The 25,160-nt window shown below is 37.0% G+C and overlaps 1 protein-coding gene across 1 annotated transcript in view; it reads right to left on the bottom strand.

Annotated features, from left to right (window-relative positions):
* Nucleotides 1-9,816: 9,816 nt before the first annotated feature.
* BICC1 (BicC family RNA binding protein 1) overlaps nucleotides 9,817-25,160 on the bottom strand; it is a 73,432-nt gene continuing 58,088 nt past the window's right edge. The window contains exons 11-20 of the mRNA XM_010567888.1: nucleotides 24,630-24,826; nucleotides 24,195-24,336; nucleotides 22,930-23,086; nucleotides 21,361-21,526; nucleotides 19,962-20,001; nucleotides 19,136-19,290; nucleotides 16,604-16,760; nucleotides 13,898-14,058; nucleotides 11,548-11,647; nucleotides 9,817-9,947 (exon numbers count right to left, since the gene is read on the bottom strand). Coding sequence (XP_010566190.1) covers nucleotides 9,817-9,947; nucleotides 11,548-11,647; nucleotides 13,898-14,058; nucleotides 16,604-16,760; nucleotides 19,136-19,290; nucleotides 19,962-20,001; nucleotides 21,361-21,526; nucleotides 22,930-23,086; nucleotides 24,195-24,336; nucleotides 24,630-24,826 — 1,406 coding nt within the window. The remainder of the gene's footprint in view (nucleotides 9,948-11,547; nucleotides 11,648-13,897; nucleotides 14,059-16,603; nucleotides 16,761-19,135; nucleotides 19,291-19,961; nucleotides 20,002-21,360; nucleotides 21,527-22,929; nucleotides 23,087-24,194; nucleotides 24,337-24,629; nucleotides 24,827-25,160) is intronic.

Genomic DNA, 25,160 nt, shown 5'->3' with positions numbered 1-25,160 from the left:
GGGGCAGGAACCAACCAAAACCAAACCCCACCAAAAGCAGGAAACTATATTCCAGTTTTCAGTCAAACTCGATGTTTGGAATAGTTGAGGGCTGGAAGAAAGCACACTGAATCATCCAGGCTCCTCCTCCACTCAAAGCAGGATCAAGTATCCGTGTGACACTGTCAAGCTAGAGGATTGCTGCTGCAGTAACGATGTGTCCATATCTGGGGCTCCCACTGCAGGAGGGATGCTGAAGAACTCAAGGGCAGCCCATGGAAAGGGTGGGGAATAGGTTACAGAGAGCCAAAAGCCTTCAGTAAAAGATACGCGGAACTCCATCTAGCTAACTCACAGGAACAAAAATCAAAGCATGACTTGATTGCAGCTTAAGTTAGTTCCTTGTGGAAATTGGAGGTATGGTTTCATTTAATTTATATGACAAACGTTAAGAAGGGGCTGGAAGTAGATTCTGATCTTATCTAGATTTAAGGTAAGGGTAGACTTACTGCCTAGAAGGGAAACTGCCCATTCAACTCCTGCTAGAGATTGGCAAATCATTGAAAATGAAGAGAGTGGATTTTATTGTTGTTGTTAACTGAAAACTTTCAAACACTTTCTCAGTAGCGGTATGAAGCCACATTTATAAAAAATAGGCTCAGTACTTAATGATATTAAAAACATTCATGAAACATTCTCTCTCTCTCTTCAGAGCAGTGCTTTGGTAATGTTTCTTAAAAGGTGCATCATACTTCCCAAGCAGACGCTCCCTTTGCCCGTTTTCACTTGAGATAAAGCTCCTGAAAATGCAGTGCACTGCACAGTCGTTTTCCTCCTCTAATCATTACCACTCCAGATAATGAGCAATGGCAAAGGTTTGCAATATTTTTTGTTCTTTCAAGACCTGTTGCAGCAACTCTTCCCAAAGTCATATATGGGGACTGTCTTCCACAGTTTTCCTAACAGCTGTTCATGTTTATCTTAGACCATCCAACTCCCCACTCTGTTTATAACATGGCAATATTACACCTTGCAAATAAGAAAATTGTGCTGGAAGAGTTCTTCATTAGGATACCACATTATCAAAGTTGTGAATGCTGCAAAAGGAAAATAAACCATTAAGCAAGTATTTGTCACTATTGGTTTCAGTTACGGGTCCCCACGGAGTAAAACTCACTTTTATGAAGACTTGAGTAGCCACCAGGAGATAGACCATAACATTTGTTTTGACCTAACAGGGGACAGTCCACTTTATTTAAAAGGAAGTGAAAGAACTCTACTTTCACAGAAGCAGCTTAGCAACAGACAGCTTTTATGGGAAAAGGAAGACCTGAAAATTTATACTGTCTTGGAGTTCTGCCTTTTCATGCTTGAGCATGAAATGCAGGCATAAATTGGTTCCCTTGGGTACACAAATTCAGAGCCTGTTCATCATGAAGCACAAGCTTCTTATCTCTAAGTAGGTGAACATGTAGCGATTAGACATTTCTTACAACATATTACCAGCTCTAGAAGTCTGGAGAATTTGTTTTCAAAAAATGTAGGCACGATCACAGCATGCACAGAGGAAGGAAGTATTGCTCTACCGTGGATTTCTTTTCTGTGCTTAAACACAGAACAATGTCACTAGATTCAAGTGAAAGAAAAACCTGACCCAGTGGAGTTAGAGGTCAAGCAAGAAAGTTTTTAACATATTTTTTATATTTCTGCACACCTCCCATGTTGAATAGCACACCAGAATGTTTATCAGAAAATGATTTGCCTTCAGGAACCATAAAGAATTTGATTTGTCTCCTGCCAAATTTTGTGAGCTTGGAAAAATCTCAATTAGATAAAAAAATGCTTTAAGATGAAACACTGCCGGTTATCTGGTGTTGGGAAGGGAGGTGGAAAGGACACAGTCTCAGTGATTCTTTGCTGTAAACATTCTGGGTTTTTCTGTATACACACAAATTCTGAAATGTCTATAAAATTTCACTTAAACCCCAAACAGACCAAAGATACAAAGCCTCGCCAATATTCAATTTCTAGTATAGCCTTGAAAAGACAATGCACTTTCATATAGTATTTGATTTAATGCCCACTTTATCATGGATGGTATAATCACAAAAAAATGAACAATTGAAAGGGATTTGACAAACAGAACCAGATGTAAAACATCTTGAAGCTTACAAATTCAACACATAATGATTAAGCAGAAAGAGGACTTGAAAATACTGGGTTTCAAAGTTTTCAGCAAACCAACACATCTGTTCAGTCCAGAAATTCTCTTGTACCTCCTGACATGTTTACACAGTGAGAAGAGGCACTAGGAACTAGATCGTAAGTGATTCTGTTTTCAGGGTTTCATTATCTTGTCTCTGCAGCAGCTCCAGGGCAGAGAATAATCACACATTAATATGCAGCTGAAGAACATGGATGCATTGGTCTCAGCAGAAACATTACAGACAGATGGGAAGCAAGGAAGAAATGGGCTGCTGTACTCCAATCATTAATGGTAAAGAAGTGGGCAGACATTAAAGAATCCTTCTGTCTATGAATAATTATGTATTTATTATTGGTTGCAGGAAGTGCCCTGTGGAGTAACTTTGCATAATCATTTTTAAACTGTAATGAGAACATCATGCAAAAGGACAGATGTTCCTTTCTATGAATGTATAAAAAAAATGAACCAACAAGTAAATGAATGTTTCCTTTACTTATTCTTCATGAACAACCACCCATCTGAAGAAATTATGCCCTCATGTAAACTGGCCTTGTAATCACAATGTACTGTTTATGTTGTGCTTACATTTTCATTCCTCACACTGGCCAATGATGACCATTAGCATCTGTACCTTCAGTTTTTAGGTACTGCCATAGTTTTTAAGTCCAACACAAAAAGCAAAGGAAACACAAGGCTGCCTGAAAATTTAAAATGCTTCTAAACTTCCCAGTAGTATTTGTCTGAAACTTGACTGCTCACCAGAAAAGAGCAGAATCTAGAGCCAAATACAGGAGAGCCAAGATCTAGGAGAGGTGAGCAGACGCCACCAGCAGCCAAGAAAGGCAGCAGTGCCAGAAGTGTTATTTCCAGTCTTCAGTCATGACGTTTAAATCCCTTCAAAAAAATCCTTCAAAGCTATCATCCACACTAGCGGTTCTGGATACTCTCCACATTAATCACTCCTAGGAAAAGATGTGAACATTGTGCTTGTGCAAGCAAAAAGCTCATGAAACTGCATGTAAAATTTAAAAATTAGCCCTTTCTAGCATTTGGAGTCCAAAAGTATAATGGAAAGAAAGCACTGAGTCAACAGTGGAGCATCTGCAACCACTTTAAGTGAGATGGAAGATAAACCAGTGCTGGAGGCATGCTCAGGAGGAGCTTTCCTACGTGACAGATGCCTTCAGCATTCCAGCTTGCTGGCTATTGTCACCGTTTGGTGCAAGGAGAAACACTGCTGGGACAAAGATAATTTTAATATAGCTACACAAAAATATCTCTCGACCCACAGGGATTAGTTAGCTAGTTGTCTCCTATCCAGTTTCCAAGCAAGATTCAAATCTGTCAGCAATTTAGCCTCACTTACCATGTTAACTTTGTTTGTACCGATTTCTAGATGCTGGACTACATAAAAAATATCTTTCAGTACCAGAAGAATCAGCATTTTTAGTACTGAACTGTCATTGCTAAGCATCCAAGGCTGCCTTCAAACTATTTCAGAGTAAGGATCTTTTTGGTACCATGAAATAGCAACTTCACACTGAGGTGAGCTTCAGCATGAAAATAGAGGCTTACCCTTGAGAAACCAAAAAAACCCCTCTTCTGCGGCGTGGGGAAAGACTCCTGCTAGAGGAAAAGGTTTTGAGTATTTTGTTGTATCTGAACTTTAATTTACTTTTGCTTTAAAATGGATTCATTCTTGGGTTCCATCTTTCTTTTCCCTTAGTACAGCAATATTTACTGTCTACTGAAGGTCTCTTATGTTACCCTTTGCCAAAAAAAATCTTACATCTTTTCCACTTCTCTTCTATATAGTTCATATACAGCCTGAGATTGCATTTTCCACGGATGGTTTTAATTTTGGGAGCCATAACCTAGTGCCATGTACCTTTCAGGCCTCTTGAAGTCTTCTGTCCTTCATAGATGACAAACTGTGATTTTTATCATAGCAAAAAAGTGTAACAACATCCATATCAATTCATGGTCCTAGGGTTATTGCATTAGTGGCATCATTATTTCTTTAAACAGTCATCACCCATTGTTAGAAGTGACAAATTTTTACTTCATTATGTAATTGGTTCTTTTCTCATGTTATGTTTTGCTTTTTCCATCTGTTAGTTTCCATGAAGTTGCAACACAGTTTTGGCACAAACTAGGTGATTTCCATCACAACATATTAATCTTCCTTCATATTTTCGTCAAACATCTGGAATCATTCTGCATTTCTCAGGAGAGCAAATATTGCCCAAATCTTACTCCTTAAATGAGTGGAGAAACTTGACACTAGATGATGCTCTGACTAGCGTGTAAGGTCCTGCATCTTCATAACCAAGTATCTTCATTTCCCAACATAATTCATATTTACTCTGATTCAATTCAATGTCAAAAGAATTTCATAGAATACTTCTCATAATTACAGCTGAAGATATTCTAAAGAGTACTGGGAATAACAAAATAATACAGTGTAAATTTATTTGCATGTAATTTAAAGAATTTAAGAAAGTATTTTCTGGACTATTTAAAAAAAAAAAACCCCAAACAAAACCAAAAAAACAACTTCAGAGTTTGCGACAATTTTTGCCTTCAAGCCTGAAAATTAGCTTTTTGATGAGAAGTTACAAGTTAATTGTTTTTGCTTTTCCTTATTGTTGTTTTACTACTAAACCTTTTTATAGTAAGTAGTTTCTTAACATTTGAGTCTGTTCTTTGATAGTATACTTTCTTCAACGTGAGAGGAAAAAAATCATCTTAATTAACCATTAGCTCCTCCTAATAGCTGTGTCAATACTTAAAATTGGCAAATATGACTGTTCTCCTACTTTATTTTGATTTATAAAATTTGCTTTGTTGATTCATGAAATCACGTAAAATATTAAAATTAGTAACACTAGAAAAAACCCAACTTCTGTAAGTCTGTAGCACAGGAAACAAAGATAAAATCCAAATTTTCCTTAATACAATAGCAAATCACCATCTGCAGAAAGCCTCTTGTAATTTCTGGATTTAGTTTTCAGATACAGAAATGCCCCAGACAGTATTTTAAGCCAGAAGAAAAATAAAGTAATTTTATACCAAAACCACAAATTTATTGTGTCCTTTTCAGGTTACAACATATTCCTCACTCACAACTACCCCTAATTCAAAATAAGAGCTCATTTATCTTTTAACCATTTCAAGCACTCTGTAAACACTTTCCCTAGCTGCCTACATGTCCTTACAGTTCTCCACTTTTCAGAGAAGCTGTCAAAAATATTGCAGACAATCATGCATATTGCAACATTTTTTAGAAGTCCATTTGTTTTTCCATATTCTCAAATCCTCAAGAACTTTGCAGCAACTCCAAACAATGGCCAAACCTTTCTTCTGCTCAGGTGTCTGTGACAGAAAGCCAGCTGGTTCTTCAAGGATAAAAGGTAGCTCCAGCAGTGTCCAGACTTGTCTGGAACCAAATACTTCTTAGCTTACTTTGCAGTACAAGCACAAATTTCTGAGTATCTTTGCCTACCACACCTTTCCTGAGCAGCCTGCAACAGCACTCATATACCTTTTGTAACCATGTTTTCCAGGGCTTTGGAAAAGTAAGTCTCCCCCACCAAGCATGTGATTGGAAGGGGGTCAAACAGTAAGGACAGATATCTCACTTTTAACCTTTACACAGCTTGAAGAATCTGTTTTCTCTTGCATATTGGCAACATTTCTTAGTAGACACCTTCCTCTTCAGCCTGGAAATCACCAGTTTTGCTCTTCTGACTGGTAGCAGAGAAAGGTGATGAGCACCTGGGTGGTGAAGCCTCTTTGTTCAGGGAGCAATCCTGTTCATGCTGTGCCATGCCACCTGCTGGGAACACTGCTCGCACCGCAAGGAGAGCAGCCATCTCCATCACCATCCTTACCACTCTACTGACTGAAGCCATGTGGCAGTCCACTGGAAGTAATATTCCCAAATAAACAGTCCACGAAGGAAACCATCTTGTTTCAGACTTCTGTTGTTCACTATTGCTCAAGATCAGAAACGTGGTGCAATTTGCAAGTCCACCTGCCTGTGCAATTTCCACTTAGTTTATGCCAACACCTTGTGAGTTGGTACTCGGCACCATACCCTCCAGTTGCCCTCAACAGAAGAGTCTGTTGATCTGTTCCCTTCCCACATCTGCAATTCTCAGTAGGTATTCAGAAAAATAACTCAGATTTTTAAAAGGTCAGTGAGCCAGGAATACTGTAATTTAAGTGGAGACCTGTGTGTATAAAATAGTTAACAAGGAAAACACATTAGGCTGAATGACGAAATGCCTGAATGCACTGAGTGAGGTAAGTAGTATTAAACTTGTACCACTACCTGTCAAGCAGACAAGACTGACGTAACATTATGTACATATTACCTCAGTGTGAAAGCTATGCCTCTCGCTAGGTTCTGACTGGTCGCATGGCCAGCATCCCAAATAACAAATCCCTATTGGTTTTTTTCCACTTCTACACTGGAAGTCATAGTATAAAGACCATCATGAAAGAACACATACAACTGTCCTGCTAACCAGACCAAAACTATATATATAGTCATTAAAATGGGAAGACCAAAGAAAGAATAAAACTCATGTAAGCTGAACTATTAAAACCTGCTATGAATTGAACCTGAGATAATTTAACTCCCTTCATATTACTTTTTAAGGAGAGGTATCTCAAAAAAGCATTCTCATCTAAAAGCCAAACACACTGTATGTGATATATAAAAAAATAGTAAAAAAAAAAAAAGGAGCATTAGTATGTGAAAGAAACATGTTGCATTTATGTCAAATACTGCTTTTTATATTTTATTAACAAGCAAGCATCCCTGGAACTGGGTCTATATAAAAATACTTCAGTAACCAATCAGAATACAAGGGAGTTATATAAATTTATTTTATGCAACAATGATTAGTTTTGAAAATTCCCACTTTTAGTGTTTTAATTTCATCTTTTATTTTAAAAAAATCACTAAAAGGACACAACCCACAAAAATACAATCTGTATCTGCTCTATATTTACAGATAACTGGTCACTATTAAGGCACAGATTTAAAACTAACATTTTTATGTAGCAAGTCAAATATTTGTGCATAATGTAACACTAACAATATGGTACTGTCATATTCCCTTTGTGGAATCAAAATAAGTGAGAAATTTTTTTTCTTCCAGTGTGTTCTTTTTTGTGTGAAGCCCTATTGAAAGATAATGTTCTTAATGGGAAATTCTTCACTTTGGTGTAGATGATATAATAAGCACTGCTCAGCAAAAGACCACATCAACTTAATACTGTAATAAAATCAGTTTCTGAGTATAGTACTGTCTAGATACATAGCATGTACTTAACTAAAGACTAAAAATTCAAGAGTGGAAAGGTTTTTTGATGCTTTTAAGTTTAGGCAAAATAAGCGAGAAGGGGTTGCAGAAAACTCTGTACAAAGTGTTGCTGAATATATATTTCATTAAAAATATTTTATAAAATTAACATGACTGACTACAATTTGATTTGCAAACACTGGTTTTGCAAATGCAAACATTTAAATGACAGCTTATCTGTAAGCACGTAAGTAGTCCATGCGAATGGAACTATCTACATGCTTAGAAGTAAGCACAAGTGTAGTTTTAGAACTAGAAGTTGTGGCTTCCACAAGGGTTTTCATGAAGTTGCTCTTGCCTGTGTAACACACATACACACAAATATCTCATAGATATGTGGATACTGACTTTTGGCATTTGAGCACAGTAACTTTGATGTGAACTACTGTGTGCGTACAAGATGCAGTTTTATCCATTCAGATCTGCAGTACAATTTTAAAACCAGAGGAAGCTAACTGCTACTTGATCTACAGGGGAAGTCACCGAGTTATACACCATTAAGTAGATATGGCTGAAATGAGTACTGAGCAGTTATTTTTTGCTAACCACAAGAAGACTTTATATTATTGCTTGATCATCTATGCCCTCAAGTAATAGTTTCTTTAAATTCCCTTTGTGTGTGCAAATTTCTCTATACATCATTTTGTATTCTCACCTTAAAGAATTATCCATGGAAAGTGTCAAAACTATTTCTCACCCATTTTTACATAAAACCCAACTACTGTAAATGTTTTTCTAATGCCTTCTGTTAAGAGCACTTGACAGTGGTTTATGTCCATCTCAAAAGGCTTGTACACTGAACATAAATAATACATTACAGTAGAGGTAATTCACAATATCTCTTATGGGAATGCTTTTCAACAAATTAATGCTTGGAAACTTCATATTGCATTGCAGAAAGAGGCACTTTATGAATTCCTTCATTATATCAGAACCCTTCATAAACCCATAACAAGACATCTGCAAAGACAGAGGAATAACATTGCCAAATTATTTGGACTTTCACAGTATAAGAATGCAATAGTTAGCTCTAGCCACTTATAATATGGACTCTTTCTGTTGAACATAACTTGTTTCAGAAATAGTTCATCTCCAGAGTTTTAAACACTTCTGCAGCTGACAATTACAAATCTAGATTGAACAAAACAGATGCTATTACACCTATTTTATGTAGGTCGCTTAATTGCTGCATGCATAGTCATGTAAGTAATATGCGTCATTTATTAAATGGCAACAGTGCTGTCTTGTCAAATTAGATTAGTTGTCTGTTTAATCAAACTGACAACCCAGAGCTCTAGTCTGATGAATGCCTTTCATTCTCTACCATAAATCTGCAGTAGATCAGTTTAATCTGTTACGTATTGTAGGTGTATAGAATCTAAAAATAAAAGTCTGATATAAATAAGTGTCCTTTAGTGGCAGGGTACTAAAAATAGCCCTTTGCTTTGAGACAACCATTAAAAACAGTTTTAGCATAACAGGCAGCAGTTAAATATGATGACTGCAAAGGGTTAATATTGCAAGGTCCATTTTGGTCTTTCATTGCATCTGTTACAGCGAGTGAGTATTATTGCAAGCAGCATTAGACTGCTTCCTAAGAGCATAATAGGACTGGTCCACTACCATGTGGCTTGATTTTGGAACAATCTCTTCGATAACTACTGGGGAGACAGAGAGAGGGAAAAATCTGCCTAAGAACCAGTTTCTAGTACCATTATAGTGAGATGTGACTTAATGCAGGAACACCTGAAAAAAATTTGATTAGTGCCAATATAAAAATTGATATGGAAATGAAAGAGAGAAATAAATTTCCACAGGACAAGAAATCAGAACATGTAAAGTGCAGAAAGACCTCAATAATTATTTTAAGCAGTACCAGAAAAATCCATCTTGATAAAACCAAAATCTATGCTCTCTGGCATCCCAGCTTTTCATTCTTCCTTCATTCAACAAAGTAAAAATTCAGTGCATACATTATAGTTATAGGTAATAAAATACTAAACAAAGAACCCTATATTATTATTATTGCAGATTCTGTCCAATCTACATGAGTAAAACGTAACCCACATTTGGTGTTTTGAAAGACAACAGACAAAATGTGTTTTCTCTGTTTTTTTGGCACAGTATTGTGCAGACAAAATGCTTTGGTCCTTGACACCCAAACTCCCAAAGTGCAGAGGGTGGTGTGCAGTGAAGGCTGTCCACAGGATTGCCATGTCCATCTTTACATCTGACTTTTTGAGCCACAACTTACTGCTACCAGCGACCGCTAACACTAGCAATGTCCGAATGATACTGACGCGGCAGTCTTCCACTAGCTCCACCTTCCAGGAATGAGGCACGTATGTTTGATGGGTCAAAGAGCTTTCTTCGGTTTTTATTCAGTTCTATAAAGGGCACACACACAAATAAATCTCTCATCAGAAATTAATTTTAATATTTTCATCTAAACCAAAAGCAAAAGTTCTATTTAAACAAAATATTTTAGACAGAACAGCATGAACTGAAAGTGTCTGTGAGGTACTCGTTCAATTTAACGGTTCAACAGGTTAGTAAGAGTGCCAAGTTAAGATTCATACAGGTTGCTTGGGATGCAGGCATCTATTTGGTGCAATTCTTAATTGGCAGTGATACAGTGTGGAGTAGATAATATTTTGCAATATTGATTTAGATCAAATTGACATAGCTGAAACTTTAAAAAGGTTCTGTTATAATACTCAAAGGCTGCAATCTTCCTGAAGGTACATGCACACAGAATGTATGGCTGCAGCACAACCATGCAATGTAAACTGAGATGACAGAAAAGCTTATTAGCATCGTGGTCATTTCTCAATGTACAATTTTTGATTTTAAACACAACACTAAAGCAATATTTAATAAGGACTTTTAGAAAAAAAGATGCTCACCTCTCATTCCAACATGCACCCTAAACTTGTATTAGCAATTGCTCATCCAAAATGTTTACAAGAATAGAAAAGTGGGGAAAGGAAAAACAAACTCCATGATAGATACAAATCACTGAAAGATTGCATAGATTTTCATGACTGCTATTGAACTAAGTACATTGCATTTTTACCCTCTTTATGCCACCATTTTAAATTCATAAAAAACATTCACTAATGGCATCAGTAGAAAAGAGGCAATTGGGAGACAAATGATCTAGTGTTACAATGAAACATCTGAAGAAAAAACTCTTCCTCTGATACAGATTCATTGCCTAGACAGTGATGACAGAGCACTCCTATGTAATATGAAATCTCACGCTATTTATTACAATTAGAAAAAAATCTAGTTAGGCATTATATACTACAACACATTGTAAGGTATTATATTTGGCCTTCATCCTTCTGCATGTAGGGTACAAGACAACCTTTTAATTTAAGAGGGTTGGAAAAATTTGAAATGAGTTACATGTTTCTTTTCAAACCTGTACATTTTGCAGAAACAACTGGCCTTGAAAAAACCCACCCCCTCCCCCCCCTCCCCAACAAAAAAACCCAAACAAGAAAACAAAACAAACCCAAAGGCCCCCCCCCCGCAACCCCCTCCCCAGGCAGTTTTTCCCAGTAGGCTGATTGCTCTGCTAATCAATAAAGTGGAGGACTGGGAACCCAAAGCTTGAAAATACCAGTTTCAACCAGTATATAGTGCTGTTCAGACTCTGCAGAGCCTGTAATCCCAGAGCTTCTAGGACCCACAGTTTTAGGGCATAAAACAAAGTTCACAATCTGCTGCAAAACAAACTTTCTACCAAGCTCCAACTTTACAAGCGGACACAAGACTATGCAACTGAAATCTTATTTGATAATGTGAAAACTCTGTAAAGCCTGGTTTTAAGCGCCTTCTGATGAGGGACAAGTCGATAGGACCTCTGTGGACTAGATTCTTATCAGTCTTTCCAAGATCCTTTGTCAACTACAAGCACACAACTCAGGTGAGAAGAATACAAACAATACTTAAAATCAAATTATAATCTGTGTTATTTACCTGAGATTGCAAGCAGCATTTTCCTTCTGGCACCAAAAGTGGTAATTCCTAACTCTTTCAAATCTTGATCAGTAAGAGTAAGGAATGTCTGCAGATCAATCTAGAGTAAAAAGAAATAAGAAAATCATGCAAAACAAGTCTCTCCCCAGAAGTATTAAGCCATAAATGTGGTTCAGGATAGCTTCACATTTTTTTTCCCTACAGTTACTTGCAAAGAATAGGTTGGCAGAGTAAACAGCAATCACTGCTTTCCAATGGCTTCTTCACATAGTTGCTCAACTTGCTACTCTGCATTTCCAGCAGATAAACTGAAAAGCAAGCAGTTTTAGAAAAGCACAAAAGATTAATCTTACTTGTTTGTGACACTGAGATTTTGAGTATTTACCACAATTGCTACAATGTACTTGGGAATAGCCAGTTATACAAGTCTGTAGATATAGTAGGTGCTCCAGACTATAGCAGGTTAACAGAGGATGACTGCTCAGCTACTGGTGACACATTTGAGTTAAAGCACTGAGTATTGCATAGCAATCCAAAGTGTGTGCAACCGTGAATTGTACTGGGAGCAAAAACCCCACAAACATTCACAGAAATGTTGTGGAAAACTGTTTAGTTTTCACTCTGGCCAAACTACTTGGCTCACCTCACACCTCATAAGCAACTCTTAGAGGTAAGAAAAAAACAAAACAAAAACCTGCCTGTCAAACAAAAGCCACCTTTAGTGTTCGAAACCAACACAGCCATCTCTCCTTTTCAGGAGAGTGGCCAAGATAATAGGAAAGGATTAATGACTGGATAATACGGGTATTATGGAACATGCATGGGAGTACAGAGGAGATAAACCCGAGGAACTGTACACAGAATTGAGGCAGAGCTGGATTTATTCCTTCAGACTGAGGATTGAGACCTTGCCACTTGTTGCAGGCAAACCCAGGCTGGTTTCTATCCCACACCTGCCAGTGCTTTGCAATCCAAAAAGTTCATTAGCTCAGGTGCAGCCAGTTCCTGCACAGAAATAAAATTCCCCCCCCAGCACTTAAGCAGTACGATAAGAGAGAAATGCTGGCAGGAGACGCACCAGATCCAGCTGACCCCAGGCTGAAACAGCAGCACTACACTTCAGTGGACTCAGGACGATGCCGTGAGTGCATATACGTGAATGACTTAGTGCACAGGAGAAGGTACAAATTTGCCTCATGTCTACCCTTGGAATAGTGTAGCACGCACTTGAATGTGCCCCTGGTGTGAGCAGTTTTCCTCTTGTGGAAGCAAATCTGAAGTGAAATATTGGCACACCAGAACAACTCATGCAAAATGAATGGAAGGTCCTATTGGAGTTTCTTCTTCATGAACTTGTACACAGTTCTCAATGACAGCGATCTGAAAAACCTTACTTTGTGTGGTCTATTAGGAGAAAACATGCAGGTGCAAAGCTGAGACCATCAACTGGTGCAGACCGCAGTACTGATAAAGGTGCAGAAGTGGACATCTGGCCCCTGAACACAGGAAGATGCCAAATCCAGCTGTGGTCCTTCCCCTGTACCACATGAGATACTGACACAACCCACAGGGACATCTGTTTTGTTCCCTAGTACACCTAATTCCAGCAGTGTGACACATACAACTTCCCACATATGACGACAGTGCTTTCAGGACAAGCTCAGAGGCTCTATGCCTAAGCCAGTAAGTCTTGCAGCTGGGCTCACTGCACTTCTGTGACACAGTTAAATTTGTCACCAGAATAAACTATCTGCAGATAACTGAGTTGGCTGTACCTATATAGTATTCTATAGAAATGAAACACTACCACTTGGATTAAACTGACATTAGTTGGTGTGGAGGTGGAAAGCTCACACAGATGACTGACCTTATCTTCCTGACGCGAGTGGATCAAAGGAAGTCAACTGGCACACAGGGGAAGAGGCAAGGGATGAATATGTGACCCCAACGCCAGCCAAGACAAAACATTACTGCTGAATGCAGACTGGATTTCCATAACCTATACGTGAAGCTGACCAAAAGCTATTAAATTCTAGTCAGCACCCTAGTTTACAAGTAGGAGACAAGGTTTAAACTTCCTTGAATGAAAATGAAAAAAAACCACCAAACAAAAAACCCAAACCTAGTTTAACTCTTTGTTAAGTCTAAATCAAAGGTGCAGGACAAAATAGTACTTGGGTCCAGTCTGGCTGTCTGGAAATTGAAAGATATATGATACAGTTTTGAAAGAACAGCTCATGAAAATCCTGTCACAAAGTGAGACTTCTTAGTGGCTTTGGTCAAGAGACAGAACAACTATTGCTGGAAAACATGTGACAAACACAAAAGTGTCTTTCAAAGGAACACTAACCTCTTGCTGTTGGAATACATCTGTGTATTTGCCCAAACCAAGTTTGCTGAACAGCTCAGGCAGATCAGATCCCTTAAACAAACTGTTCAGGTTACAGCCATTGCTTCCTGTCAGCGAGGAAATGCAGTCCATGTAATTACTGCTACTGAGATAGTGTTCAGCTGAAAGGGAAGAAGTGCACTTGAGTCAAACCACAGAAGTGCACAATTTTCTGTCATATCAACACTGTATTCAATTAGATCATTAAATTAATAAAATCTTTAAATCTTTATTATACAGCAAAAAAAGCTTCCCAGTGGTCTGAGAGAATGAACAACATAAAGCAAATTTTTTGTTAATTAAGTTCCAGTGTTTGTTTTCTATAGAAAGATATTTGGGTAAATGTTTTAGGCAATACTATCACCTTATGTGAACTGTCACATGGATACAAGTCAGGAACTCATATGGGGAAAGAGCTGAAAGACCCCATTGCTTTTCCTCCTTTTAAGCCCTCTCCTCTCTTCTTCAGTGAATATTTTGGAAAACATCATTGCACACAAATGCAACTAGCCCTTTTTGGTCTGGATGGGGAGAAAACCATGCTGGAGCGATTCCTAGTAAAGGAACTACATGGTAGCCACATGACTTGGCTGTTATTTTAGTACAATACAGACAAAAAATAAATGCAATAGTTTTATAAAAGACTAAAATTGGAAATATGCTCCCTATGCAATTTTAAACTGCATTCCTAGAAGGTGTATCTTTAAAAAACGTTTCCAGGGTGAGGTTCTTCAAAAACCCAAGAAAACTGATTTAGCAGTACAATCCCCTTCCTCTGTGTTTGCATACTGATAGTATGTAATCACAGAGTTCATAATTATTTTTCCTCATGCTGCTTAAGAAAAGGATAGCTCCCAGGGAGTGCATCAAGAATTTGTGTAGAGATGGGGCCGCTGTGAGTGCTTCCTCCCTTACTACAGACACAGAAAGGAGTAACAGTGAATGCATAGGAAGCTTGCAAGAGGTAAAGGATACTTTCCCAGGTGAGTAATATTAAGATTGCCCCAGCAACTTCTGCTATGGCCTCCACCACAGAATGCCAATAGGATGTGAAAACCACTACTTTTCACAACTGGCTATGCTACATTTCTTATTTTCTGGGCACAAACTAGTTAGAAGCATTTGGGGTTGGATTTACAGAGTTTGGAGAAATTCTATCAACCTCAGCTCCATTTTGGAAAAGAGTTTTAAAATACAGTAAACCATTCAATGCTGAAAATGTGAACATTAAGTTTGACAAGTGAAGCAATAACTAAGTTAATTTCTAGACTTTAAAAGGTGGCGCCTCAACTGCTTCACTATCAGAGTAAGATAATACTAAAAATAACCAAACAAATTCATGATCCCACACGCAGGGCAGATGATGCAAGGTCATGTATTGAAAACTGAATATTAAAAAACACTTCTTACTGGTGCAGTCAGGAAGCATTACCCCCAAAAAGCAAAGAAAAAAATTCAACACTACTATGCAACTGTGTCAATGAAGACTTACATTTTAGTACTCCAGTACATATACATTAAGGTAAATACATTTGTCCAGCCACCTCGTAGCTATTTCTTTTCTCCCTCCTCCACACATTTCATTTTCTGGGAATGCTACAGCTGCTATAGAACAGTTTCCCCCACTGCCAATGTATTCATGTTTCTAAGTGTCTTCTAATGCTTTTGTACATTTTGATTAACCTAGAGCTTCCTTTTTTGCCCAATTAACTTGGAAACATGAATGGCTTGATTTCAAAGATAAACTTTTCATCTCTTTTGTTCTGCAAGTACGTAGAATATGGTATGCAGCCATTCACAGCTGAACTAATATGCTTTTTAAAATCATGAATAATTACAAGTATATCAACCATGAATATTTTCTCTAATTGAAGCTATCCTTTCTTAGGATGTCCAGCTTTTACTGTGTACTTTGCAGTTAATCTGGGATTTAAATTTTATTTATAAGAAAAATGCAACAAAATAGTATAAATAGCCATAGTAGTTATTTCCCCATAATGCAGTTAGTTAGCATGGACCAGTATTCTCTATGTCCATTTTTTCACTCTTTCAGAAAGGCATCTATTAAGTTATTAAAAACAGGAAATTAAGTTTCAAAGAGTTCAACTGAAGTAAAATTTTAATTTTTAAGTTTCAAACATTGTTTAAAATTGTTAAAAAATTACAGCCTGTATCCACAGAAAACCAGTGTTTAAAATCATGTGCTAGGCCATGCCAAACATACAGGTAGTCTTCTTTTATCACCATAAAGAGAATCTGCTTTAAAATTCAGTATCAGCACAGATTATGACTTCTCCACCAGCGAGCAAATAGCCCATATAAGGATCTGGCTGTTGTTGTTGCATCAACAACAGAGCAGAGCAATGGTAGTCTAGAAATAAGCTTTTATTAAGTCTGTTTTCAGTACACCTCAACAAACCCCTTCCAAGACAACAAAGAGCTTTCAGCAAGAATGTCTTGCATTTAAAACACTTCCTTAAAAGTGTTTTGGACCATTATTCATATATCATGTTACACAATCTTTCATAAGTTTTCACTTTTTAATTTGTAGAAAGGTGTTGGTAATTTAAATCCCTAGTGATGTCAGGAAACATTTATAGTAGGATAAATATTCATTGATATCAATACGATTTTTTTTTTTAAATCAGATCTTAAGAAATTATTAACCTGATTTATTTTGTTTCCGTTTAGGGCTGCCAATTGAGGAGACAAATTCATTATGACCTGTGGGTCCAAGCCCATTACGGTCTCTCCAGTTATCAGATTCACTGCCGCTTCCCAGGTGCTCCCGACTGTTGGACCGTGAGAGAGACATCGATGAACCCTGCAAATCACAAAAAGGAAATTTGGGCAGAAAACAGAAGTTTCGTTGTGACTCAGATGTTTTCTTTGAAGCAGCTCAGTTAAAAACAAACAGCTTTTAATGCTTGCAAACATTCTTTTGGCAGTTGATCAATAGTCAAATAATTGCAAACCGGACACAAAAACAGCAGGTGTGCCTAAAACACATGCAGCTTACAGATTTTGAGCAGAAGTTATTTAAAGATGTTGCTTCAAAATAAATTGCTCAGTATTTCCAAGTTTGTTTCCAAAATGTTCCATGGTATCAAATTCCCATAAAAATTCTAGACAAAGTAGTCTGTCTACTACATCCCTTCACGGGGAAGAGAACATAACAGAACATCTATCTGAAGATAAGTGGATCAAGTACACAGTACTTGGCAATAATATCGTATACAATACAACAACAACAATTCTGCAATGGTTTGTGAATTTGCAGATTTAAAAAAATTTTTTTAAAGGAGATTTTCATATTCCTGTAAAATATTAATTATCAAGTCTCATCACTGGGGGTCAGAGTGTTCCAAAATAAGGCAACAGTATTCCCTGAAAGCAACAGTTAACTACAGAATTGGGTGGGGATATACCCCCCCAAAATGGGACATTATTGATACCACAAACTTACATGAACTAAAAATTGTGGAACCAAATAAACAATTTAATTCTATACACTTGCATCAAATTCCAGGTGAAAAGCGTAACATAGGAGGCAGCAATCTTTTCTGCTATGCAGGAAAATTGAGACCACAGAAGAAAAAAGGCAAAAGCTCCTCGTCACTGGCAAAATTGGGAAGGTGTGAGCTATGGTTAGCATGACTCAAGAAACGAAGAAAGGCAGAAATTGACTTCAAGTCTTACAGAAGAGCAAAAAGAGACAGGGCCTCTACATTATGTTAGATCACAGTGATGGCTAAGAGTTGTGAAGTAAAAAAAGATGTCGTCCAATATTTCTGGAAAACTGAATGCACAGTAAGCTATCACAGTGAACATTAAATATGTTTGGTGCGCTTATTTTACAAATTAACTTCCCAGACATTATACTAGAATACCAATACTACATTTCAGCACATGACTCTCAAACGTGCACATGTATGGAATAAGTGGGGTGGTACTGCCTCTAATACAAATGACGTTGAAAACTGCTAAATAGAAGAAGGACACAAGCAATCCAAGGTTTTTAGCTTCCACAAGTGTTTCCACAATAGCTCATAACAAACAATGGAAACGGGAGTCCTAACATGCTATCATTTCACGGGAGAGAGCTAAGCCTGTGGTTTGCACATGGGTAGACTCCAAGTGACTAAGGTACCGTTTTCTTGGTTAGAATGACATGGCTGCTTAGAGACTTTTAGCAGTGCATCACGGTCTGGGAGAAAACCCCACCGCACCTCAATCAGTATAGGGAAGTATGTTAAAAAAATTTCACAGATTTTAGTTGTAGCTTTTTCTCTCCCCCTAGTTACTACTACAAGCTCATCACGTGAATCCAAACCTGTTATATGTAGTTGAACGACAAAAAGCACACGTCAAGTGGGGAACACCAAGGCACATTTTTACCATGGTTGGATATTTCTTTTGCATTAAAAGATAGGTATATCCTACAGAAAAGCTGTATGAATTCCCGGTCCTGTAGAAACATACCATTTACATTTTATTTAAGTAGGACAGGAATAAACAAAAAGGTGTCTCTGTGGAAGCTGGGGAAAATTACAGCAAGGAAAGACACTAAAAAGCAACTTCAGAATGCCTTTAAAAAGAAAGGAACAAAAGTTCCCTGCAAGATTCCCGTGGTGGGACTCTGAAGAGACTTGCTGCACCCTGTGGCTGCCTTCTCCCTGGGAAATTTCTGGGCCCAATGAATAGTGCAAATAGAGAAAGCTCTTCCAGTTCTACAGCTTTGTCAACAGAAGATAAGATGAACTGCAGCCATTTCTTAGTCTAATGTTCTGCTCCACCATGCAGTGATTCACATTATCTAGTCTATTCGTTATATACGCATTGTTTTAATAAGTTACAAAATTTCTACCACTCATCTACAAGTATTGAGATATTTGGTCCCACAAGTTGTTTTAAGTTTCTTGAAACAAATATATTTTCAGGAGCAGACTTCTATAAAGCGAGAGTAAGATTTATAAAGCAGATATAATTTTGTGTGTTTGGCTGAATGTATTCCATATGCCTTAATATTTACGTAAGAAACTTTTTTCACCATAAAAAAAGAAGTATTTAGAACGCTAAGATGAAAGCTAAAAATCTTATCTGCAAGACTTCTTTTTACAAGTTACAGACATTTCTCCAGAGAAACAATTGTATCATTGGCTAGAAATAAGCTTCCCTTACAGTATATTTTTTTTATACCTCATATGTAGTTGTCATAGATGGCTTGTACGATACGTGATTTGCTCTTCTTAGTTCCTTGATAGTTTCTGCAGGCATAGATTTAGAGAACCCCAAACCACTCCATGTATTCGTTGGAGTTCTCACTTCTGTTACAACTGGCTTCTTTAACATAGCTGAAAAAACACAGACACAAATTAGTAAATCTCAACATCAGTAAAGGTACTGAGCTGATAATCCTGAAGTCATGTATGCTAACAGACTTCAACCCACTAAATGGTAAATTCTAAACACCTCCACTTGCTACACAGCTTGAATCCTACCCTTAAGGCAATTTAGTCTGTCTGAAGATAGTTAAAGCCTCTAGGGCTGCAAGGAAGACAAAAGAATATCTGTTTCAAAAAGAGGGGTTTCTGGTTTTCTTTTGGTGTGGGGGTACTTGTTTTATTTTTAAACAGGGTCAAAGATATGGTTAAGGCCCTTATCAATTTTGTAACTTAATTTATCCCTCAAATAAGGGGCAACTTTGTCAATATGACAAATATCTTAAAGTTTAATTTGTATCCAAATAAAAATCAAGTATTACAGCTATGAGGTCTCTGAAAACAACATGAATCATTTGCATATGGATATACTCACACAGAAAGCACTCCATCTGCAAATTGTTTATACTGTATTTTATACTATGTTGGTATTAAGAAAATTTTGGAACATTAAAACTAATATACAAATGTTTCACTATCAGCTTTAGATTTGATAAAAAAACAAATTACAAAACTGAAGCTTCAGTAAATTCTTTCAGCTGTGTACTAGCAAACTTTTCAGAAGTCACTGTTTATCCACATACCTTTGGTTGCTAGTAGCTTCTTCTGTTCATAGTCAAATGCCTAAAAATTAAACATGCAGAAGACAGCTTTATTGCCATTCTAACTAAAAGTCATTCCAGTACTCAGCTCTTTGTAAAAACAGAGGTTTTGGAAATGGCCAGTGAATACACCTAGGAGAAACCTGAGGTACTGCACAATAAGCTGACAGTAGTCCAGTTAGAGCCTTAGTTACTTAAAGTGTTCACCCAAACGTAGATAACAAAGATTTTAAATAACTGATATCCATTTGAGTGAGGCTGCAGCAGTATTTACAAACTGTCTAGGCAGAATTTTTTTTTTTAAATGAGACACTTATCAAGCATAATTTCTCTTCCTTAATCATCTGTTCTTAGCATTTACAACATTCCTCAACAGTACAAAAAAGATAACATACATCTTAGACAGCAAATCTAGGAACCACAGTTACTTTTAATAATCTTTCAATTTAGTTCTTCTCCATGCACTCATCTTCTGAAATGAAAAGAACTGAAGTTTTGAGAAAATTAAAAAACCCCTTGTATTTGCACTACCTAAGACAATGGAAGATTTGAAGTCTAAATAGCCCTGGTTAAGTTACACTTCTTTGAATTACAGATCAGGAAGTTTAAGCACACACTGAACTACAAAAATGCAGTATTTAGCCTGAAGCATTAAATTCACTACTTGAAATAACTAAAGGAATAACTAAGGAAAAGGGCTGCAAAACACTAACCTTAGTCTTGTTCCACTACTCCATGCAGTCTAGCAATGCCCACACACTGATAGGTCTATGCTGAAAACTACTCTGTTAGTAAATGCTTGACAAACAATCAAAGGGGTCTCTCTCTTTGGGGAGATTTGCAATAACATGGAAGTAGTTTATAGCATAGTAGTAGGCTGTAGTTAACCAAGTAGGAGCAGTACAAGAAAAAAAAAAAGAGTAAATATACAGATCCATAATTGTAAAGCAAAACCAGTGTAGTTACTCCAGTAAATCCCCCTGCATATGAACCTGAAGCTTTAGAAAAAAATTGTGTCGACACTGCTTATAAAAACTTGCAAAATGTCTTTTGTAGATGTAATTCTCTCAAAGCAATGGGTTTTTTTTTTTTTTTTTTTTTTACACACAAATGATGCTTGTGTAGACTAATATAGCCATCCAATTTATTCTGTACTTAAATTTTTCTTATTCAATAGAAGCATAAGGGCTCTTTTGTCTTCAAGACTTTTAGCTGACAATCCACTCCAGATGAAAGAGTTAACAACTCTGCTGGGAAATGCTTTTACTGAAACAGTAATGGCAAGTCAGTCTAGTAATCAGTCACCTTTGCATTCCATGGTAATTTCACTTTGCAGTTATCAAGTTCTGTGCTAGATTTGGGTTTATTCAGGGAAATGTACCTGCATATTTACATATGACGGCTGTGGAGCTAGACGTGCTCTTTCAGAGTTCTGCTGGGCAGCTGCGGCTCGCTCTGCTGCCCGTTCACTTCCAGGAGCCTTTTTATCAGCCACAGGACTTTCAGAAGCACTTAGCTCTGCATCTGAGAGCAGTCTCTCTGCGGTACTGCGGGAGCAAAGTCAGTATTAACTCTGGTCGTCTTTTTCACAAGCAGTGAACATTCAATGCAATTTTGATAATTGAGCTTTATCCTGAGAAATTTGGCAGCAAAATTCAAGAAATGCCAGCACACAAACATCTCTGTGTTTTAAGCAACATTTCCAAAGTCTCAGCTTTCCTTTACCTTTTTCTCCGCCAGTGAAACAAAGCATGTATTGCTGCTTCCTATATTACCAAGTATGAGGCACAGCTTATAGATTCAGATTTCAGCTGTCTGGTATCTGGAAGTAGCCCATGCAATCCCTATACAGTGTGACTTCATATCATTTAGCCTTTCTCAGGCCAGCTGTTCAGCATTTCTAACAGACTGATAGTAGCAGAATGAAGAGAAGCATAACGGGGACTATAAAAATTAACATGGGTCCCACTTGCTTTTAAAGCTTCAATAATTGCAGTCCCACATGCCAAAGCATCTCCTAATGTAAACTTTTCTTTCTAAAAATCGGCCACGTTTTATGCCTACTCTAGAACAGTATAAACTCTTACTTCAAAGCAAAGTGATCATGTTTTAGGTGCTGTAAGACTACCCCAGAAAAATGCCCTAAGGGAACCGTGAGCACTGTATCTTCAGCAAACAGAACAAGACGTACAAACAACTGACTGACTGACAAACAACTGAGTCTGGTTAGCAGGAATCCCTGGATTTCTAAACTCTGAAAGAAGAATTAATGAAATTCATATCATAGCTTTTACAGTGTAAATAAATGAGGCAAGGGAAAATATGCATCTCAAAAGAGTGATGATAAATAGTTCCCAAAAGAAACAGTGAAAACACTACTTAGAGTAGATTGGACAAAACATTGCGTTAAGCACAAAAGCTGTGTTGCCAAGACATATTATGACTCAAAAGAGTCTTTCCCACTGCTGGCTCATTAAAAAAACCAACCAAACAAAAAAGATCATTGAGACAAGTGTTTGAGAACATGCTGTTATGCCCCGAATATCATTTTTCTAAGAAAACAGCCTCAGGTAGACACAAAAGGAAAAAGGCTGTCTCAGGAATTGTTCTCAAAGCAATCAATAAAAAAAGGAAAGTGCAAAAATGCATCCTTTAGAAATAAGTATTGAAAATTCCTCTGAAAAACATCCCCACTTTTGTGGCAGAGGAAAGGCATTTATTTTTTCAAAACAAAGAAAAATACTTAGGGTATACAAAAAGCATTCAAAGTTTGCAATTATCAGACAAACTGAGGGGTATATTAATGCCCAATGTGATTAAAAATCAAACCCAATTTAAATCAGTTCTTTGAGTATCTTATGACTGAACCACCCCTTCTACCTACAAAAACATGTTCAGTATTTTTGCATTGCTAAAGTTCCATTAATCTGTATTTGTACATTTAACTTACTGCAAGTGAGAGTTTTTGGTGCCTTGAAGTAATTCAACCGTTTGTCTCTTAGCACAGGCCTGTTTGGAAGAGCTCATCATCTGCTTCAGATCACTGGTATTTGCTGAATGGGATGGACTTCTTGGCATGCCCACTTCTACAAAAGCATCATTGCAACCTACAGACCAATAAAGAGAAGAGTTAAACAAAAACCTTCTTATGTTCTAATGAACTTACTGAAGGAATGACAACTATAAAACCTGCTCTTCCTCCTTACAGAATTATTGTAGTCTTCAGGGATAATAACTTGGGCAAGGTTAAGAAATCAGAAATGTAAGTTCAGATGCACAAAAAAGGTGTTAGTATTCACATATATTACAGACACGCTAAGTATTTTCCTTTTTTAAAGATTTATTTTCAGTAATATTAGTTAATATTAAATCTGAAGACTGACAATCAGAAGTAACTAAGTATTTCTAACAAATTTGATTTTATATCCCGTTTTAATAAACCTTGCCAGGTGCTCAGATAACTTTCACTGGACTAAGAACTCCTTGCTTAATATTCAACTATCTTTAGAATGTGTTTTTACAAATATTTATCACCTTAATTGGGCAATGTACCTTTTATTCAAATCAGCATTTCAAACGACCACAACCCTTAATAAAAGAGCATCTCCTTGCTGATCAGTATTTGCAAGGGAAAACAAGGCCTATACACGTATTTGCTCAAGTTTGAAGGGGAACTAGCTCTCCCTCCCTCCAAGAATAATGGGAAGAGTGCATTACTTGCTTTAGCTTCTAAAAGGCAGCGTATTTGAAATGCTGTTACAAAACATGCAAATAAATTTTGTTTGCCAGTGTCATCTAGGTTTGATCTACACGTAATTTTCCGCAATAACTTTCTCAAAGGCATTAATTCTTTCCTTTCATTAAAAGCAAAAATACAACATCCTTTAAACCAGTAGAGATTGTTTTAAGCAATGAAGTTAATCTGCTGTAAAACATACTAAAATTTTCATAGGTTATTTCCCTCTGCTCTTAGGGAATAAATAAAATTGTACAAGTGCATTTATGTTGACTTAAGGTGTTTCTATCAACAGTACAGCTCATACTGCAACTTCTATTTACTTTCTTTTACAGTGAATCTGGGAGATCCAGCGATATTTTCCTTCAACATGGCTGCAAAACAAATGCACAGGCAATACATTTACTTTTTTGTTTCATGAACGTTACGTAGACTGCACAAACACTACCGAAGAAAAGAATAAAATGCCAAAATCTTACCTTCTGCACTATTTGACTTGGCAGCTACTTGTTCTGAGGCACCATGACTACTTGTTTGTCTTACTGGATCACTGTGGTTGGTGCTTAATACATTTTCTCCTAGCGATGTAGCAGACAGTGCAGCATACTTGATATTTGAGGTCTGTAATGATTATCAAAAATCACTAAAGTGATTGTTAAGCTCAAGGAAATATTGAAAGAATTTCCCTTTTCTATCTGTGCAGAACAACAAGAAATTAATTCCTGATATAGGAGAACAATATGTTTGAATGTTCCATTTTTCAATTGTTAAGTCATATTTTGAAAACACCACTGCTCCATTTCTAAACTTAGCAGCTTTAAGAATCTACTAATACAGCTAGTTTTCTCTTTCAGCTTTTCTTAGTAGATATCTATTACAAACAGATCTGATTCTCCAGAGATAATATCACTTACCTTCACATGACCATTTAAAGAAGATGAGCCTTTTTTACTCTCTGATTGCATGCCATTAACGTGGACTTCTACAGGAGTCAAGCCTGGTGGCGGAGATGGAGTGTTTTGACTATAATTAGGTACTCCAGACAAGAGAATACTAGTTAAGGTTGCTTGGGCAGTAGATGGTATCATTAGGTGTGGAATAGCAGAAAAACCTGTAACAAAATTTGGTCATGTTCTGATTATTTTTCTCATTTAGCTTTCTCAGGCATCATAGTACTTTATTTAAATATCTATCTTTATGTAGCTTTGATATATCACTAAATAAGTTTCCATTATAATTGCATGCCAAAACTGTAATGCTTTATCTAACCATTACTTTGTAAGTTAACATCGTTTTCTATATAAAACAGATGAAAACATTGCATGTGACAGCATGTCATAAGTTTATATTAAGTTATAACCTTAAATTTGGGTATTTAAATTTATCTTAACACAGATAAATAAGAATTACGATTCTAAAGAATGAATGATTCCAGACTTTTCAAT

Source organism: Haliaeetus leucocephalus, unplaced genomic scaffold (assembly GCF_000737465.1).
Source record: "Haliaeetus leucocephalus isolate CR32 unplaced genomic scaffold, Haliaeetus_leucocephalus-4.0 Scaffold229, whole genome shotgun sequence".
Taxonomy (NCBI): Eukaryota; Metazoa; Chordata; class Aves; order Accipitriformes; family Accipitridae; genus Haliaeetus; species Haliaeetus leucocephalus.
Note: the sequence above shows the minus strand (reverse complement) of the source record. Positions and strands in the feature narration are given on the sequence as shown.